The sequence below is a fragment of the Leucoraja erinacea genome, chromosome 22 (assembly GCF_028641065.1).
Source record: "Leucoraja erinacea ecotype New England chromosome 22, Leri_hhj_1, whole genome shotgun sequence".
NCBI lineage: Eukaryota > Metazoa > Chordata > Chondrichthyes > Rajiformes > Rajidae > Leucoraja > Leucoraja erinaceus.
This window is the reverse complement of record NC_073398.1, coordinates 8505941-8525456: the sequence shown is the minus strand read 5'-3', so window position 1 is coordinate 8525456 and position 19516 is coordinate 8505941. Positions and strand designations below refer to the sequence as shown.

Below are 19516 nucleotides of genomic sequence, written 5' to 3'. Positions count from 1 at the left end.
AAAGTTTCCCCTCAAGTTCCTATTCAATCTTTCCCCCCCTCGCCTGAAATGTGGCATGAATTGACCTTGCGGAGGTAAAGATGGCACAAATTGCCACCGTCTCTGTAATATCATTCTTCGCTTTGGGTATGGAGGACTGACTCGGCAAAAACGGATTCATTGGAATTCAGGTGCAATAAATGAATGTGCAGCATTATGTTAATAAGTGGAGCCCTCTGCCTGAGAATAAACAGCCAAAATACACTGACAACCCAAGGCTAAATGTTACATTCCCATCAGCGCTTCAGTCCTGATCAATGCATTTTAATGTGGTGTACGTTGCAGGGGACATGTCCATCTATTTAAGAGCCAGGGCGAGGTACTATTAGTAACTCTTCCCAAACTGAAATGCTCATTTAGAACATAGGAAGGAACTGCAGATGATGGTTTACACCGAAGATAGACTCAGAATGCTGGAGTAACTCAGCGGGTCAGTCAGTAACTCTGGAGAAAAGGAATAGATGGCAATTCGGGTCTAAAGAAGGGTGTCGACCTGAAACATCACCTATTCATTTGTAAGTTTGTGTGTTAATTGGCTTCTGTAAATTTTTCCTAAGAGATGATGCCTGACACGATGAGTTACATAAAACACTGCAGCACAGGAATGGGCCCTTCAGTCCACAATGTCTGTGCCAAACATGATGCCCAGTTGGGTTATATGCCTATACATGATCCATATCCCTTTATTCCCTGCATTTCCATGCATCTATTTAAATGCCTCTTAAAAGCCGATTCATATCTGCCTCCACCACCACCCCTGGCAGCATGTTCCAGGTCTCCAACACTCTCCATGTAGAAAGACTTGCCCAGAACATCTCCATTAAACATTTCCCCTCTCACCTTAATGCTCTGCCCTCGAGTGTTGGTTTGTTGGTTAAATGGCTTCTGTAAATTTATCCTAGTGTGCAGGATAGAACTAGTGTACGGGTGATCGCTGATCGGCGCAAACTCGGTGGTCCGAAGGGCCTGTTTCCATGCTGTATCTCTAAACTAAACAGCCCTTAATAGGCACAGGGACAGGTACACCCTTCCAGGCTTTGCGTCTTTGGATAGGAATGGTTGAGAGGGATATAGGCCTAACGGGACTAGCTTAGATAGGGCATATTGGCCAGCATGGGGATTTGGGCCGAAGGGCCTGTTTCTGTGCTGTATTACCCTCCCACTGTAATAAGTGGTGTTATCCTGAGCTTTCTCATAACTTGTGCCTGAGAATTAAGATCAACAACAAGTACAACAACTGTCTGCATTCAATTTATGTAAGAAGGAACTGCAGATGCTGGTTTAAACCGAAGGTAGACACCAAAAGCTGGAGTAACTCAGCGGGACAGGCAGCATCTCTGGAGAGAAGGAATGGGTTGAGATCCTTCTTCAGATTTATAATGGCCCATGGAAGGCCATGTGCAACTTAAAGCCTTTCTCTGCACAGAGGTCAACCTAAAAGGTCAATATTTATTTTCCATTGACAACATTGAACAGAATATATAAAACGGAACTAAAGACAAAACACGTTAAGCTTGGAAGTAAATCATTGTTGTGAGAAATGTTCTTCCCGTAGCCTTGAAGGTGTTTGTCATGTTTAGCTTCCTTTGACACTGACCTGTAAAATTGATTTTATTTTTTACAGCCTTATAAAAGAAAGCCTCAAAAGTCTACCAGTGAAAATTAATTTTTTCGCCCATATTATGGCACAGAAGAAAGTTGCAGGTGCACAAATCCAGCCAAGACTCTCCTTTGTATCAGAAACATACTCATTACAGACAGAGGGACTGATAAGGTCTTTGTTGGTGTGTGGTTTTGAGAAGAAAGTATCCCCTCATAAGGAGTATGTAAGTACGATGGCAATTCAAACAACACCCACTATACAGATTGAATTCTCAAATTTTCAGTAAAAGTATGAATGTACACACAAAGAAATGCTGGAAAAACACAGCAGGTCAGGCAGCATCTGTGGAAACTGAAACAGAGTGAACAAATCAAGTTCAGTCCGATTAGTTTATTGTCACGTGTGCCGAGGTACAGTGAGAAGCTTTTGTTGTGGGCTAACCAGTCAGCAGAAAGACAATGCATGATAACAATTGAGCCATTCGCAGTGTACAGATACATGATAATGGGAATAAATGTGTGGAGCGGTTGTAATAAGTGATTGTAGATCTGCTTCTGTGGCTAGCATGCAAATAGTCGTCTGGGATAGGCGCCATCTTGGAAGCAAAATAAGAGGTAACTACACAGCCCTCCTCCTCTCCCTCTCCTCCCACTCTCCCTCCTCCCATGTGCCTCAACTGGACTCACACCTATTTCTCCCCTTTCACCTACATTCCTTCTTCTAGCTTCATAATTTGCAATTTTTCAATCCTTTTGTCTCACACCTTGCGTCTTTTCATCTATGGCCTTTGTCCAGCTGCCACCTGCCAGGCTATGTCTCGCCCCTCCTCTCTCCTCCCCCCCCACTACAACCAGTCTGAAGAAGGATCTCAGCCCAAAATATCAACTATCCATGTTCTCCAGCAATGTCACCCTCCGAGTTACTCCAGCACTTTGTGTCATTTTTTTGTAAACCTGCATCTGCAGTTCTTTGTATCCATGTAAGGCTTAAGTAAGGTTGGAATCTTGGACGACAACTCTGAGAATTCAAGTACAAGTTTATTAGCATAAGAATGTTTATGGTAAGATACTGGTCTTGTGAAAACCTTGCTTGTAGCAGCATCCCAGGCACAGACACTCAGACAACACACAACAACAAATTATACATACAAATCAAAAGAAAGGTGTCTGTGCAAAAAATCAAGATATTAGAGCAAAATAGTCAATTTGCAAGTAATATTGCAACGTTCAAGAAACGTTTAGACAGGTACATGAATAGGAGAGGTTTAGAGGGATGTGGGCCAAATGCAGACAGTTGGGACTAGTGTAGATGGGACATGTCGGTCGGTGTGGGCAAGTTGGGCCAAAGGGCCTGTTTCCACACTGTATGACTATGATTATGATAATAATGGTCAAGGGATGGTCCATTGTTTTCTGTTGTTTGAGGTAGGATTAGGGTTTTTACGGGTCAGTCCAAGAACTGATGGCGGTTCCCGGAGGTTGCAGGTGGTTGCCGGAGGTTGCAGGTAGTGGAAGCAGGTAGGGAGACTGACAAAAACCTCCGGGAACCGCACGGAAACCTTGGGTGGGGCGCAAAGTCTCCAGAGGTTTCCGTTCAGGTTTCCTAAGTGGGACAGGGCCATAAGGCATCGGCGGCTCCGTGATGGTGCTTCAGCGCTGTGCCGCCGCCGAAGCTGAGGTTCTGGCCGGTCCCGGCAGGAAACGCTGCTCCAGTCCCGCTGGTAGGCCGCGAGGAAGGGGCGAAGATGCGGCTCGGAGGAAAGCCGCATCTCCAACCAGGTAAAGACGGACAGCTGCAGGCTGGGCAGCCATACTCGACGGCTCCCCCTCGGATCAGACTGACACAAAGTGCTGGAGTAACTCAGCGGGTCAGGCGGCATCTCTGGAGAACATGGATAGGTGACAGTGAACATAGAACAGTACAGCACAAGAGCAGGTCATTCAGCCCACAATGTCTGTGCTGAACATACCAAGACCATCACCTATCTCCATGCACATAGCCTATATCCTTCCATTTCCTGCATATCCATATGCCTATACAAAAGTCTACCAATGTATCTGCTTCAACCACTACCCCTGGAAGCATGTTCCGGGAACTTCCCAGCCTCTGTATAAAATAACATGCCCCGCACATCTCCTTTTAAATTTTGCCCCTCTCACCTCAAACTATGCTTGTGGGTTGGCATCAGTTTCTGGACTGAGAAGGATTTTGAAGTTATGTTCTTTGGACACTGAATCACTGTAAGAGTGCAGATTCCAGTGGCCCTTATCCCAAATTAGCCACTGCTGATTTTTGCACCGTGACTTTATCGGGGGCAAGTTTATGCCGAGAATAGAGTTTGAGTAAGGAGCGCTGAAGGCGAGTGCACCATAGCTGTCACTGAAACAAGCCAACATAACCTGGGTTGCAAATCGAACCCAGAGCAGCGTTTAATCTGCATAATTCACCGCATCTGATGCATTACTAATTTATATCCTTGAACGGTCACATGTGGAATAGCATTCCTTCCAAGATCCTTAAATCGCCCCAAAGTGACAATTAACTTCGTGAAGAAACTGCAAGCGACTCATAAGATGCTCTCTCCATCTTCTTTAAACAAATTGATTTATTAGTGGTAAAAAAATGGGGGGGGGGGGGGGGGGGGGGGGGGGGGGGGGGGGGGGGGGGGAGAAAACTGACCTGTGTGAACACCAGTTAAAATCAACTGAATTGGCTCTGAAGGAATTTGCTCTCTTTGGATTTCTCCCGAGTTCTTTGCAAATCCTTCAGGGATAAAGTTAATACTGATTAGTATGGCAATATTATAACCCCACACGATTGAAGTAAGCGGACTTGAAGCACACTAATTCCACTCACATAATCGCATATTCTAATTGAACCGTTCTGAATATTTCATAAAAAGACCTATTTTGCGCTGCAGGCAAATCTTAAAGCTTTTGGCCTTGGTTTTCCATTTGATCCAGTAAATTAATTAGCTGCAGATGAGGCGCTGTATGCTCCAGTGCAGTGTTCTCACAAATGCGATTTGCCTTTGTTATATCTGCAAGTTCCTGGAAATGCAGTTATTTTGCAAAGAAACTTCAATCAGCAAGCTGGAAGCTGCTGATTACTCTGTGGTAGACGCCAAAGGCCTGGGAGGTTGCATTTGATCAGCTTTTAAATAGCTGGAAGTTTGCGGCTTGTTATATGCTATAGATTCAGTAACGGGCATTGTGTTGTGACTCTTGGAATGTTTAGTGCAAGGCACCTGTTGCATAATTGTTCCGTTTGAAAATTTCCAGGAATAATCCATGTGATTTTCCCGCTATTCACGCTTCCGATCTCGTTCCAGTTTTACAAGGTGCAAGTGGAACGAGAAGGGCAGGCAGAGTCGACCTTTGTGGAAAGGAGTTACAGCCAGTTTGTTGAACTCAACAAACATCTTCACTGCTGCTTTCCAGCGTCAGAGATACCAAGGTGAGGGGACCTCTTTAAATATCAGACTTTCCTTCCTGCAATTGGGCTCCCTCCCACTCCACTGACACTAGAACTGACATGAGAGGAATAGATTGGGAAGATGCACAGAGTCTTTTGCCCAGAGTAGGGGGAATCGAGGACCACAGGAATGTTTAAGGTGAGCGGCCAAAGATTTAATAGGAACCTGAGGGGTAATCTTTTCACGCAACGGGTGGTAGGTGTATGGACCAAGCTGCCGGAGGAGGTAGTTGAGGCAAGTACTATTTTTTGTTCCAGTGTGTCACATAGAGGCACAGAGTCACACAGCACGGAAACAGGCCATTCGGCCCAACCCATCCATGCCGACCATTTGCACCAACTAAGTCAGTCCAATCTACCCACGCTGCCTCTAAGCCTTTCCTATTAATTTGCCTATCCATGTTTTTTAAATATGACAGCGGCATTTATGGGACTTTTGGGTAGGGACAATGATGTTCAGAGAATGGAGGGATATCCCTGTTACTAAGATCAGAGGTCATAAGTGTTAGGAGCAGAATTAGGCCATCCGCCCCATCAAGTCTGCTCCACCATTCAATCATGGCTGATCTATCTCTCCTTCATAATTCTATTCACCTGCCTTTTCCCCATAACCCTTGACACCTGTACTAATCAATACTGTTCTATGTTCTACATGTTGTTATAGTACCTGCCTCTTTATTCTGAGGCTGTGCCACCATTAAATCAAAAGGTGCTGCCTCAATAAAATCTCCAGTGCCTTTTACCCTTCATTGGTATGGTTGGACTTTGGAATTCTTGGGGAGGCACAGTGGTAATATTGCAGCCTTACAGCGCCGGAGAACTGGGTTCAATCCTGACTATGGGTGCTGTCTGTATGGAGTTTGCACGTTCTCCCCGTGACCTGCGTGGGTTTTATCCAGGCGCTCCGGTTTCCACCCACACTCCAAAGTCGTACAGGTTTGTGGGTTAATTGGCTTCTGTAAATTATAAATTGTCCCCAGTGCGTAGGATATTGCTAGTGTACGGGGTGATTGCTGGTCGGCATGTTTCCACTCTGTAACACAAAATTTAAAAAAACCTACGGGATACAAATAGTTATTTGGCAGTGTATTGAAATGCTTATATTGAATTAATTTCGTGTTCCTGAGCTTGCAATGATGTATGTGAGCATTACAATCTGGAGACTTCTATTTTTCCATGAGTAAGCACAAACAGCTAAGTGGTGCAGAGAAGGAACAATTTGCAAAGCAAAACATTCGTTTATTTTATAGCGAAAATACGACAGAAGAGAAGAGTTTTTTGAGCAAGATTAACACGCTTTTAAACCTCTTAGCATTTAAAGAATAAATGGTGCTCGATATTAGTCTGTTTTCATTTCTCCAATTAGTGTCTCGTAGTTTTAGTTTTATTTAGTGTTAGTTTAGAGATATGGCGTGGAAACAGGCCCTTCGGCCCATCGAGTCCACGTCCGTTCACACCAGTTCTATGCTATCCCACTTCCTCATCCACTCCCTACGCGCTAGGGGCAATTTGCCGAGGGCCAGTTAACCTGTAAACCCGCACATCTTTGGGATGTGGGAGGAAACCGGAGCACCTGGAGGAAACCCACGCGGTCACAGGGAGAACGTGCAAACTCCACATACAGACAGCACCCGAGGTCAGGAATGAATATGGATGTCTACCGCTGCACCACTATAGCTGTGTGTTGTTCTCTGAAAGATTTATGGATCTTATCAATACCTGTACTCTGGACCTTCATTTTAAAACTGGGGGGTTAAAGAAAAATGGACAGTAATGTCATCCAAATACTTCTCTTTGCAACCATTTCTACTCCTATCCAAATCTCAGATTCCCATAACAACCTCATTGGGTCAGATAACATATGTGTAATATATTATTTAAATTTTAGTTTCATTTAGTTGAGTGATACAACTTGGGAAGGGCTGAGATTAGAGGAGGTGCGTGTGAGACCTCATCTACTGCATCAGTGTTTTCAATGTGGCCTCCCGTACATCGGCGAGATCAACATTAGACTTGGCGGCCATTTTGCCGAACATTTACGCTCGGTCCAGCTAAGGCCTACTGGATCTCAAAGTTGCTAATCATTTCAACTCCTCTCCCCATTCCTACACTGACCTTTCTGTCCTGGGCCTCCTGCATTGCCAGAGTGAGGCCACACACAAACTGGAGGCACATCTCCTCATATTGGGTAGATTGGGTAGCTTACAACCCAACGGTATGAACATTGAATTCTCCAAATTCCTATAACTAACCAACACCTCCCCCCCCTCCCCCCTCCCTTCCCCCCTTCTCTTTTCCCTTTGCCACACCTGGATTCACACCCATTTGTCCCCTTTCCCCTCCCCTTCCACCTATATTCCTTCTTCTGGCTTCACAATTTGCACTTCTTCCATCCGTTTCTCACTTTTGTTTCCCTTAATCTCTGGCCTTTGTTCAACCATGTACCTATCCCCCCCCCCCCCCCCCCCCCCCCCCCCCCCCCCCCACCTTCACCTGTATCCACCTATCACTCTGAGTCTGAAGAAGGGTCTCAATCCAAAACATCACCTATTGCTTCACTCCAGAGATGCTGCCTGAACTGCTGAGTTACTCCAGCGTTTTGCATCTATCCACCTATCACTCTCTGGGCTTTGATAGTTTATTGTTTTGGTGACACTGAAGAAACTGTTTAATTCCCAGCCTCCTTGTTCATGTCAAATTCTCAGAGCTTTTGTCTCACTGTCCAATCATGCACAGGGGCTCCGTGTCACACAGTCCAATTGTATTGTATTGCATTCAAATTTATTGTCATTGTCTCAATTAGAGACAACAAAATGAATTTCCCTTTACAGTCAGTATCTTAAAAATAAATAAATAATAAATATTAAAACATATTAAAAAAATAAAATAGAAATTAAAAAAACAGCACAAACACAGAAAGTCCACGACACAACACAACACAGTGGCACCAAGGTGAGGAAGGTACCATAGTCCAGCCAGCCTCCCCTCCGATCTTCCCAGATGTTCATCCGTGGTCGGGGGCCTTCCGAGCACCCGCAGTCGCCGTCCCGGTTGGCCCGATGTTCAGGCCCTCACGCCGGGCTGGTGGAACGCCGACGCCGATCCCCGACAGTGAACATCCTCCTCCTTAGCGGCCCGGACCTCCTGATCAGCCGCCTCCCGCAGCCGGAGTCCGCAGCTCCCGAGTCCGCAGGTCGAGCCGGGCAGAGTCACAGGACCCCGCGTTGTTGATCAGCGCCGCCCGCGTTGGGAGCTCCGCAAACCGCAGCTCCATGATGTCGGTGCAGCAGGTCCAGCACTCCGGGCTCCAGACGGCAACCCCCGGTAAGGCATCGCCAACCCCGCGATGTTACAGCGCTGTCCCGCCGCTGCTGGAGCTCTGGTCGATCCCGGCAGGAAAGGCCGCGCCAATTCAGATAGGTAGGCCGCTGGGGGGGGTGGGGGTGGGGGGCGAGGACGCGACTCGAATAATAGTCGCGTCCTCACCAGGAAGCGGCTGAAGGACGGTATCCCCCGCACCGTGCCCTCTTCCCCCACATAAAGACATTTAAAAAATCATAAAAAACACACAACATCACTAAAAAAACAAAAAAACAAAAAGATACCCGGCTGAAGGTGGAGGCTGCTGGCACCAGCGCCACCGGAAGTGGCGCCGCCACCGCCACCAATCACGCACTGACCTTGTTTCCCACCAACCAATCAGGCACTGGGCCTGTTCTCTCCGACCAATCATTGAGCTTGTTTCCCACCGTCCAATCACACACCGGGGTGCTATTTCCCACCGTCCAATCACCCACTGTGTCTCTCGAGCCCGCCATCCAATCACTCATTGGGTTTCCGTTCCCTGTGCTCCAATCACCGGCTGATCCTCGGTTGCCCACACTCCCCCTCAGCTCCGGGCCTCCATTCCTCGTCCTCACTTTAACCTCCTTCCCCCCATGGAGGGAAGATGAAAGGGTTGTCTTCACACATTCCTGAAATGGAAAGGGGATGTTTGCTTTCGGAAGCTGCTGCAAATCTTCTCCGCAGGTTAATTGTGGGTTTCATGCCGTAGAAACAGTTACTCAGTGTTGGTGCTATGGAAACCTTGGTAATCCAATGCCGAAGCCAGGCGACTTTACAGTACTCCAGGGCACTGTTGACTTATCAGGCAGCTTGTCTCTTGAACAAGGCGTAGATATATACACCCATCACTTACACTTGGCTTCCATCCCAGCTATTGAAGCAGGCTAATGTTTGCTCCGAAACTGAATGAAAAAAGGTTATGAATCTTCCTCGAGCTCTGAGTGTCTGTACTGATGCAGAGGTCGAGCTGTGAGACAAATCATAAACTGAAATGATGCTCTCCATTTATGTCAGCAGCACTTCGATCGTATTTTACAGGCGTAGGCAGCTTGGAGGGCTGTGTGCCCTACTCCATCTGATGTGACAACTTCTTAGCGCAAGGTTCCCACTTTAATATTTCATTTTTACAGGTTAATTAACTCAAACTCTAAATTAATGGACCTAACAGCCAACTGGTTTGGCCCCAGCTTTTCTCTTGATTGCCACTGTGACAGGGATGTCAATGAGACACCTTTGACTTGCAGTGTTAGTACGTGGGAGTTAATTACTCAAACACAATTCAAGCCATCACTTAATTGGAAGTTTTCCATGCAGGTTTCCAACCAGTTATTGCTTTTTTATAATGTATAATTAGCTGACAGAGAAACTGAACACTAGCTAAAAATGTTTGCTTAATTCCTTGGATGGAATGCAAGGGGGCAGAGGGGTGATCTTACAGAGGTGTATGAAGAGTCATGAGGTACAGCTGGTAGATCTGTTTCCTCACAGCACCAGAGACCCGGGTTCGACCCTGACCTCTCTGCGTGGAGTTTGCACGTTCTCCCTGTGACCTCATGGGTTTCCTCCGGGTGCTCCGGTTTCCTCCCACATTCCGATAACATCCAGATTAATTGATCTCCGTAAATCGACCCTGGTGTAGAGGGCATAGAACTAGTGTGTCTGATTGGTGTGGACTCGGTGAGCCAAAGAGCCTGTTTCCACGCTGTATTTCTAAACTAGACTAATCTAAACTACTTCCATCCAACCACCGTTGAAACCACTGATGGCGGGAAAACCGGAAAGAAAGAGAGTAAAAGTGAGGTTGGGGGGGAATTGGGGAATTCAATGTTCATACTGTCGGGTTGCAACAACTATCTGTTGGAATGTCAATCCAACCAGTGTTGAAACGGTAAGTACACAGTATCTCCTGCCCATGTCGGAAACATCTTTCACATGAATTACCTACATTATTTTAGGTTTAGGATATAAATAAGATCCAGGAATTGTCCAAGAAGCACTTTAATATGCTGGCCACCACCACCTGGGGATGTAATGCCCAGGCATATGAACAGTGACACTAGCACTGGGATAACTTGAGATGAAGTTCAGGTCAGTGCCTTTAGTATGACAATAGACAATAGACAATACGTGCAGGAGTAGGCCATTTGGCCCTTCAAGCCAGCACCGCCATTCAATGTGATCGTAGCTGATCATCCTCAATCAGAACCCCGTTCCTGCCATCACCCCATATCCCCTGACTCCGCTATCTTTAAGAGCCCTATCTAGCTCTCTCTTGAAAGTATCCAGAGAACCGGCCTCTACTGCCCTCTGAGGCAGAGAATTCCACGGACTCACAACTAGAGTCATAGAATCTTACAACACGGAAACAGGCCCTTCAGCACAACTTGTCCATGTTGACTAAGATGCCCCATCTACGCTAGCCCTACCTTCCCACCTTTGGTCCATATCCCTCCAAACCTTTCCTATCATTGTACCTGTCTGAGTGTCTTTTAAATGTTGTTATAGTATCTGCCTCAACTACCTCCTCTGGCAGCTCGTTCCATATACCCACCACCCTCCAGGTGGAAAAGTTGCTCCTCGGGTTCCTATTAAATCTTTCCCCGCACATCTTAAACCTATGTCCTCTCATTCTTCATTTCCCTTCTCTGAGTAAAGGATTCTGTGCCTTCACCCTATCTATCCCCCTCATGATTTTATACACCTCTATAAGATCACTCCTCAGTCCCCTACACTCCAAAGAATAACGTTCTAGCCTGCTCAACCTCGACCTATAGTTCATAGAAACATGGAAAATAGGTGCAGGAGGAGGCCATTCGGCCCTTCGAGCCAGCACCGCCATTCATTGTGATCATGGCTGATCGTCCCCTATCAATAACCCGTGCCTGCCTTCTCCCCATATCCCTTGATTCCACTAGGCCCTAGAGCTCTATCTAACTCTCTTAAATCCATCCAGTGATTTGGCCTCCACTGCCCTCTGTGGCAGGGAATTCCACAAGTTCTGGCAATAACCTTATGAATCTTCTCTGCACTCTTTCCAGCTGAACACCCTCTTTCCTATAGAAGGGTGACCAAAACTGAACACAATACTCAGTCTGAAGATGGATCTCGACCCGAAACGTCACCTATTCCTTCGCTCCATAGATGCTGCCTCACCCGCTGAGTTTCTCCAGCATTTTTGTCTACCTTCGATTTTTCCAGCATCTGCAGTTCTTTCGTAATCAATACTCCAAATGTGGCCTCACCATTGTCTTGATTAATAAGCACATACATTAATTAATAATTCTTAGCTAATGGACACCTTAAGGAAATGAGGTAGAACATTTATTAATATAGACGTGTAGTTCAGCTATTATATTACAAGTTAAAGTATCAGCAACATAAGTATATTGATGGAAAGAAAATTGCTGATAAATGGCACTTCACTTTTAATTGATTTGCCAACAGCACATTTTGTCCACAAGGAAAGCACAGTGAAGCAGCACGGAAATAGGTTCTTCGGCCCATCTAGTCAATACCGACCATCAACTATGTATTTACACTAATTCTACATTGATCCTTTCCTCATTCTCCCCTCATTCACATCATCTCCCCACGGACTCTACCACACTCCTGCACTCTAGGGGCAATTAACAGAAGGCAATTTAACACGATGGCGCAGCGGTAGAATTGCTGCCTTACAGCACTTACAGCGCCAGAGACCTGGGTTCGATCCCAACTATGGGTGCTGTCTGTACAGAGTTTGTAAGTTCTCCCCATGACCACGTGACTTTTTCTCCATGATCTACAGTTTCTTCCCACACTCCAAAGACGTATAGGTTTAGGTTAATTGGCTTGGTATAATTGTAATTGTCCCCAGTGAGTGTACGATAGTGTTTGCGTGTGGGGATTGCTGGTCAGCGTAGACTCGGTGGGCTGAAGGTCCTGTTTCTGTGCTGTATCTCTAAACTAAACTGAACTGAACCACTGACCCGCACGTCCTTTGGATGTTGGAGGAAACTGTGGCACCCGAAGGAAACTCGCGCTGCTACAGGGAGAACATGCAAACGACACGCAGACAGCACCCGAGGTCAGGATTCATTCTGGGTCTCCGGCACTGCTTGACCATTTGCAGCCAAGTTCTCCAGTCTGTGAGAACTCAAGGCTGTGACACGGGCAAGCTAGTGTTGTCATAGTCACACAGCACAGAAACAGGCCCTTCAACCCAAGTCGTACATGCCGACCAAGATACCCAAACTAATCTAGTCCCATTGGGGTGGGAGATCGCAACCTTCACATGGTCCGCCCTGTTTTTGACTAATGCAATCAACTCGACGTGCACAATGAAATATGATCAAATAGAACAAGTTGTCCCACAACTTTAGGCTGTGCACGCCATACGCAAGAAGAAGATCTAGTCCCATTTGGTCCATATCTCTCTAAACTTCTATCCATGTGCCTGCCCAAGTGTCTCGGTCTGAAGAAGGGTTTCAACCCGAAAGGTCACCTACTCCTTCTCTCCAGAGATGCTGTCTGACCCGTTGAGTTACTCCAGCATTTTGTCTATCAAATGTATTTTAAATGTAGTAAGTGTACTTGCCTCACTAACTCCTCTGGCAGCTTTTTCCTTATACCCGCCACCCTCTGTGTGAAAAGATTCCTCCTCATAGAGTAACAGAAAAATGACCTTTGGCTCAACTTGCCCTTGCCAACCAACATGCCTCATCTAGACTAGTACCACATGTCTGCATTTGGCCCACATCCCTTTAAACCTGTACCATCCATGTACCTGTCCAAATGTTTCTTAAATGTTGTGATAGTACCTGCCTCAACTACATCCTCCGGCAGCTCGTTCTATACAACGACCACCCTTTGTGTGAAATAGTTGCCCTTCAAGTTCCTATTAAATCTTTCCCCCCTCACCTTAAACCTACAGTATGTCCTCTGCTTCACAATTCCCCTACTCTGGGCAAGGGACTCTGTGCATTTACCCTATTTATTCTTCTCATGATTTTGTACACCTCTATATCCTCTCATGTACACCCCTCATCCTCCTGCGCTCCCAGGAATAAAGTCCTAGCCTGCTCAACCTCTCCCTTTATCTCAGGCTCCTGAGTCCCGGCAACATCTTCATAGATCTTCTCTGGAATCTTTCCAGCTTAATAATATCCTTCCTATAGTGGAGTGACCAAAACAGAACTCAATACTCCAAATGTTCTTAAATCACCACCTCCACCTGGCCTGCTAAAAATTAAATGTGGGGAGGCACAGTGGCGCAATAGTAGAGTTGCTGCCTCACAGCGCCAGAGACCTGGGTTTGATACTGACCTCAGGTGCTGACTGAAAGGAGTTTGAACATTCTCCCTGTGACTGCGTGGGTTTCCTCTGGTTGCTCTGGTTTCCTCCCACACTCCAAAGATTTGCAAGTTAATTGGCCTCTGTAAATTGTCCCTAGTGTGTAGGATAGATCAAGTGTACGAATGATCGTAGGTCAGTACGGACACAGAAGGCCGAAGGGCCTGTTTCCACACTCAATCCCTAAGCTAAATACTGCCCCACTGTCAATAGACAAATAAACTAATTCTTGGTCAAATTAAACGTGTTTTGAAAACCTAAACCTCCACTGGCAAAGTAAAATATGGTTATCCAAAGCAACTGTTTCAAGCTTCCCAACCCTTGCAGGAAGCAGGTCAGAAATAGGAGTTTAAAGGGCCTGTCCCACTTGGGTGTTATTTGCGCATCATTTACGTGTCACGACGCACGATGCGGCATCATTTACGCGCACGTGATATGCGCATGGCGTGCATTACTCGTGCATGGCGCGTGGTGAGACGTGGTGATGTCGGCAGTGACGCGCGGTCGCGCACGGCGCCCCTGGCTACGTGTGCTGTCTATGTAGAGTTTTACGTTCTCTCCGTGACCTGCGTGGATTTTCTCCAAGATCTTCGGTTTCCTCTCACACTCCAAAGACGTACAGGTTTGTAGGTTAATTGGCTTGGTGTATGTGTAAAATTGTCCCTAGAGTGTGTAGGGTAGTGTTAATGTCCAGGGATCGATGGTCGGTGCGGACTCGGTGGACCGAAGGACTTGGTTCCACGCTGTATCTCTAAACTAAAAAAAATAGGTTGCCATCAGTCTCTTGAGGAAAAACTCAGAGTAGTTGTAAGCATCTTGACCTATACATTTTCTCATGTACTGCAACATTTATATGCACCACTCGATAGATTTGTTTCAAGAACATCAGTGGCATTTATTGCATTGGTTGTTGAGGTTCGTATCTCAGTCTTCTGCACTAGTAGACAAGGCATCCATGCGTGTACAGAAGGATCATTGAGATGAATGTGTGCCTTGGTCAACTCTTGTGAGAATCTCAGCTGCTACACAGACTACAGGTATAGTGTGATCTGTTCCTGCAGAACTAGGCAGTAATTTACAGGGGTCTGCCTGGTCAGACCTGAGAATGAATTGACTGAATTGATTGAAAAATACAGCATGGAATCAAGCCCTTCGGCCCATCGTGTCCATGCTGACCATCGATCTCCTGCTCACACTAGTTATCCCACTTCACATCAGTTTACTTTAGAAATACAGCATGGAAACAGGCCCTTCGGCCCAATGAGTCCACACTGACCATCGATCACCCGTTCCATGTAATCCAACTTTCGCGTCCACTCCTACACACTAGGGGGCAATTTACAGAGGGCCAATTAACCTACAAACCCGCACGTCTTTGGGATGTGGGAAGAAACCAGAGCACCCGGAGGAAACCCCTGTGGTCACAAGGAGAACGTGCAAACTCCACACACAGACAGCACTTGAGGAAAGTGTGATAACATGGAACTAGTGTGAACGGGTGATCGATGGTCGGCATGGGCTCGATGAGCCACTTTCCATGCTGTATCTACAAACTAAACGATTGTATTTCAAGAGGGATAATCGCAGTTCAAATGCTTGTGATGTTGCTCAAAGCAAACATAAATTTCAGTCAAATAATTAATTTCTCTCATGCAGAGATCGATGACAAAGAGGTTTTACCTTTGATTGATTCACGTGCATGATCTATTCCAGCCACGATAACAAGGTGGAATTCTCCTTCGTCTTACACCGCAATGAGGCTGAACAAAGCCAGAGTATGATTCCACATTTCAGCACATTTCCTCCTGACATCAGCAAGCTTGCTGCTTGGAATAGACACACTGGTCCATTGTGTCAGGGCATTTATCTGAAAGGCTAACACAAGAGACTGCAGATGCTGGAATCAGAACCACGTTACAAAATGCTGGAGTAACTCAAGCTGGAAAGGGTGCAGAGAAGATTTACGAGGATGTTTCCAGGACTCTAGGGCCTGAGTTATAGGGAGAGGTGGAGCAGGCTTGGACTCTATTCCTTGGCGTGCAGGAGGATGAGGAGTGATCTGATAGGGGTGGACAAAATCACGAGAGGAATTGATCGGGTCGAATCTCTTGCCCAGAGAAGGGAAATTGAGAACCAGAGGACATATTTTTAAGGTGAAGGGGAAAGATTTACTGTAATAGGAATCTGGGGGGTAACATTTCCACACAAAGGGTGGTGGGTGTATGAAATGAGGTAGTTGAGGCAGGCACTATTACAATGTTTAAGAAACATTTAGGCCTGTGCATGGGTAGGACCAAACACAGGCATGTGGGACTAATGTAGGTGTGATATGTTGGTCAGTGTGGGTCGAAGGGACTGTTTCCACACTGTAACACTCTGTTGCTCAGTGGGTCAGGCAGCACCTGGGGTGGCAATGGACAGATGATGTTTCTGGTCATGACCCTTCATCTGGACCAAGATGAAGCAGTCCATATTGGAGGGTCCCAACCCAAAAACTTTGACTGTCCACGTTCCTCCACAGATGCTGCCTGGACAGCTGAGCACCTCCAGCAGCTTGCTGTTTGTGGGCTGAAACGATGTTGGAAGCAGAGCCCCTCGTCGTCATTAGGCCCAGGGGAAGTGGGATGAATCACGAACAAGTCAGGCTTAAAGATCAACATCTGCGTTGCAAGTTTTAATGATTTAGTAATAACTTGGAGGCCACAGTGGTGATTGTTTGTGTAGTTATTCTGTAGCAGTTCCCTGTCGCGTATTATCATTAAGGAGAAACGATCATCTGAGTTCACATCACCATACCCAATGAATAAATAACAATAATTCTGTATTGCCATGAAGCCATACAGAATGGAAACAGGCCTTTCGGCCCATCGAGCCCCTACTAATCATCCAGAACCCATTTACATGAATCCTATTTTATTTTCAACACATTCAGCTGCGGCACGGTAGTCAGAGACCCGGGTTCGATCTTGACTACGGGTGCTGTCTGTATGGAGGTTATACGTTCTCCCTATGACCTGCCTGGGTTTTCTCCGAGATCTCCAGTTTCTTCCCACACTCCAAAGACGTGCAGGTTTAGATTAATCGGTATAAACAGTATCACTGTAAATTGTCCCTAGTGTATGTTGGACAGTGTTAGTGTGCGGGGATCGCTGGTTGGCGCGGACTCGGTGGGCTGAAGGCCCTGATTTTGTGCTGTGTCTCTAAATTAAAGTAAACATTCCATTGCCTGGCAGTCTATTAATTGCTCTGTCAAATGCAACATCTCTAATTTCAAGTAGCATTTTCATTCCCTCTCTCTCGGTCTCTTCTCCACCCTAGTCGTTCTACTAGTTTCACTGTTCGTCGTGTCTCTTCGTCAGCACCTTCTCCACAGCCAACAATGGACCATTGTGGGCTCCTGGGTCATCGGTGTGGGCACTGATTTGTTCTGTATTTTTTCATACCTCTAGTTTCCCCATCACCCGTTCCTTCTTTCCAGAGATGCTGCCTGTCCTGCTGAGTTACTCCAACATCTTGTGTCTAACAACCTTATAAGACTTTGGTTCGGTCACATACAGTGTATTGCGTGCAGTTGTGGTCGCCCCATTACAAGAAGGATGTGGAGGCTTTGGAGAGGGTTCAGAAGAGGTTTACCAGAATGATGCCTGGATTAGAGGGTATTAGCTACAAAGAGAGGTTGGACAGACTTGGATTGTTTTCTGAGCTTGCCAGTGGTTGAGCGGGGAACTGATAGAAGTATATAAAATGATGACAGGGACAGGCTGAGATAGGGACAATAGTCAGAACCCTTTTCCCAGAGTGGAAATGTCAAAGATGAGAGGGCATAGCTTTAAGTTGAGAGGGACAAAGTTAAAAGGAGATGTGTGGGGCAAGTTTCTTTAGACAGAGACTGGTGAATGCCTGGAACGCGCTGCCAGAGGTGGTGGTGGAGGCAGATACGATAGTGGTGTTTAAGGGGCTTTTAGATCCCCACATGGGTATGCAGGGGTAGTGATCACATGCAGGCAGATGAGAATACTTTACCTTGGCATCATTTACGGCATGGACATTGTGGGCCAAAGGGCCTGTTCCTTTGCTGTATTGTTCAAACTGAAATGCTGACGTCATTCTGATAAAAAATCATTTGCTTAAATTCACTGGGTATCTCACCCACATACCATTTCCTGCATTTTCAGTTCTTATATTAACATTTGCAAGCCTTCCCACTAACATGTTTCAGTAGAATGTGCATCTTGAAAAAAATCGAATAGGATGGCACAACAGTTTTGCAAGCACCAGAGGCCTGTGTTCCACTCTACATGTTTCATGGGTGAGAGAATATGCATTTTCCCACACTCCAAAGAAAGGTTTCGAGGTAATGGCTTGGATTGTAAATTATTCCTACAGTGACGCAGCTAGTATGCGGGGATTGCTGGTCGGCACGGACTCGGTGGGCCGAAGGGCCTGCTTCCGCGCTGTATTTCTAAACTAAACTAAACTAAAGAATGACCGATGTAAACGTCTGTGTTCCAGATTTCCTCACAAGCCTCTGCTGGGACTGTCAACGGGGAGGGAACTGGCGAGGAAGAGAAAGGATGAACTGAACACGTACGTGAGGTATTTGCTGAATGGATCGCCTCAACTTGCAAAGGTGAGGCATGCAAAATATCAGTGATAAGGTGAGAGTGTCAATGTTTAACGGAGATGCGTGGGAAAGACAAAAGGGCACAGCTTTACAATGAGAGGGGTAATGTTTAAAGGAGATATGCAAGTCACAGAGTGTGGGGGATGCCTGGAAAATTGCTGACAGGCAGTGGAAACAGACACAACGGTGGCATTTAAGAGGCTTTTAGATATGCAGGGAATGGAGGGATATATGAGCCGTATAAAATTAATTGTGAATAGTATTATTTTTATTTTGATCATATAACATGCAAAACATTCGCTTTTCACTGTACCTCAGTACACGTGACTATAATAAACCTAAACCTGGAATTCAGCTGAAAATCACTCAGGCCAGACTTCCCATGTATGAAGTTGGAGGATAGGAAAGAATGTACGATGGGAGGGGGAGGGGTCATATCATTTTAGGCATAGATAGGGTAAACAGTCAGAACCTTTTAGCCCGGATGGGGGAAAAAAATCAAATACTAGAGGGCACATCTTTAAGGTGAAAAGGGCAAGGTTTAAAGGAGATGTGCGTGGAAAGCTTTTTACGTAGATAGCGGTGTGTCCCTTGAACACGTTGCCAGGGGTGGTGGTGGAGGCAGAAACCTTAGTGGTCTTTAACTTTTGGATAGGCGCATAGATATGCAGGGAATGGAGGGATATGGGTCACTTGTAGGCAGAAACGTTTAGTTTAACCCGGCATCATGTCCGGCATGGACATTGTGGGCCATAGGGCCTGTTCCTATGCTGTACTGTTCTATCTTCTATGGTAGCGGAGCAAACTGGAAATTACAGCAGAGTAAATGACAATCACATCTTCATGTCAAACGTTGTGACCCCTCCCGGTCCCATCACACATTCCTTTACGTCCTCCAACGTCAAACATGGGAAGTCTGGTCTGCGATTTTCATCTGAATTCCCGCCTTACGTTTATGTTTATTATAGGCACGTGTACCGAGGTGCAGTGAAAAGCTATATTTTGCATGGTGTCCAATCAAAATCAAATAATACTATTCATAAATACAACCAAGTCAAACTCATGTGCACTAGGTAAAGCAAAGGGGAAGACACAGAGTG

General features: G+C 46.1%; 1 protein-coding gene across 2 annotated transcripts in view; it reads left to right on the top strand.

Moving 5' to 3' along the window:
* LOC129707687 (phosphatidylinositol 4-phosphate 3-kinase C2 domain-containing subunit beta-like) overlaps positions 1-19516 on the top strand; it is a 177868-nt gene that overhangs the window by 134937 nt on the left and 23415 nt on the right. For both annotated transcript variants that reach the window (XM_055652882.1, XM_055652883.1), the window contains exons 27-29: positions 1664-1865; positions 4974-5098; positions 18305-18422. In XM_055652882.1, the coding sequence (XP_055508857.1) occupies positions 1664-1865; positions 4974-5098; positions 18305-18422 (445 nt within the window). The remainder of the gene's footprint in view (positions 1-1663; positions 1866-4973; positions 5099-18304; positions 18423-19516) is intronic.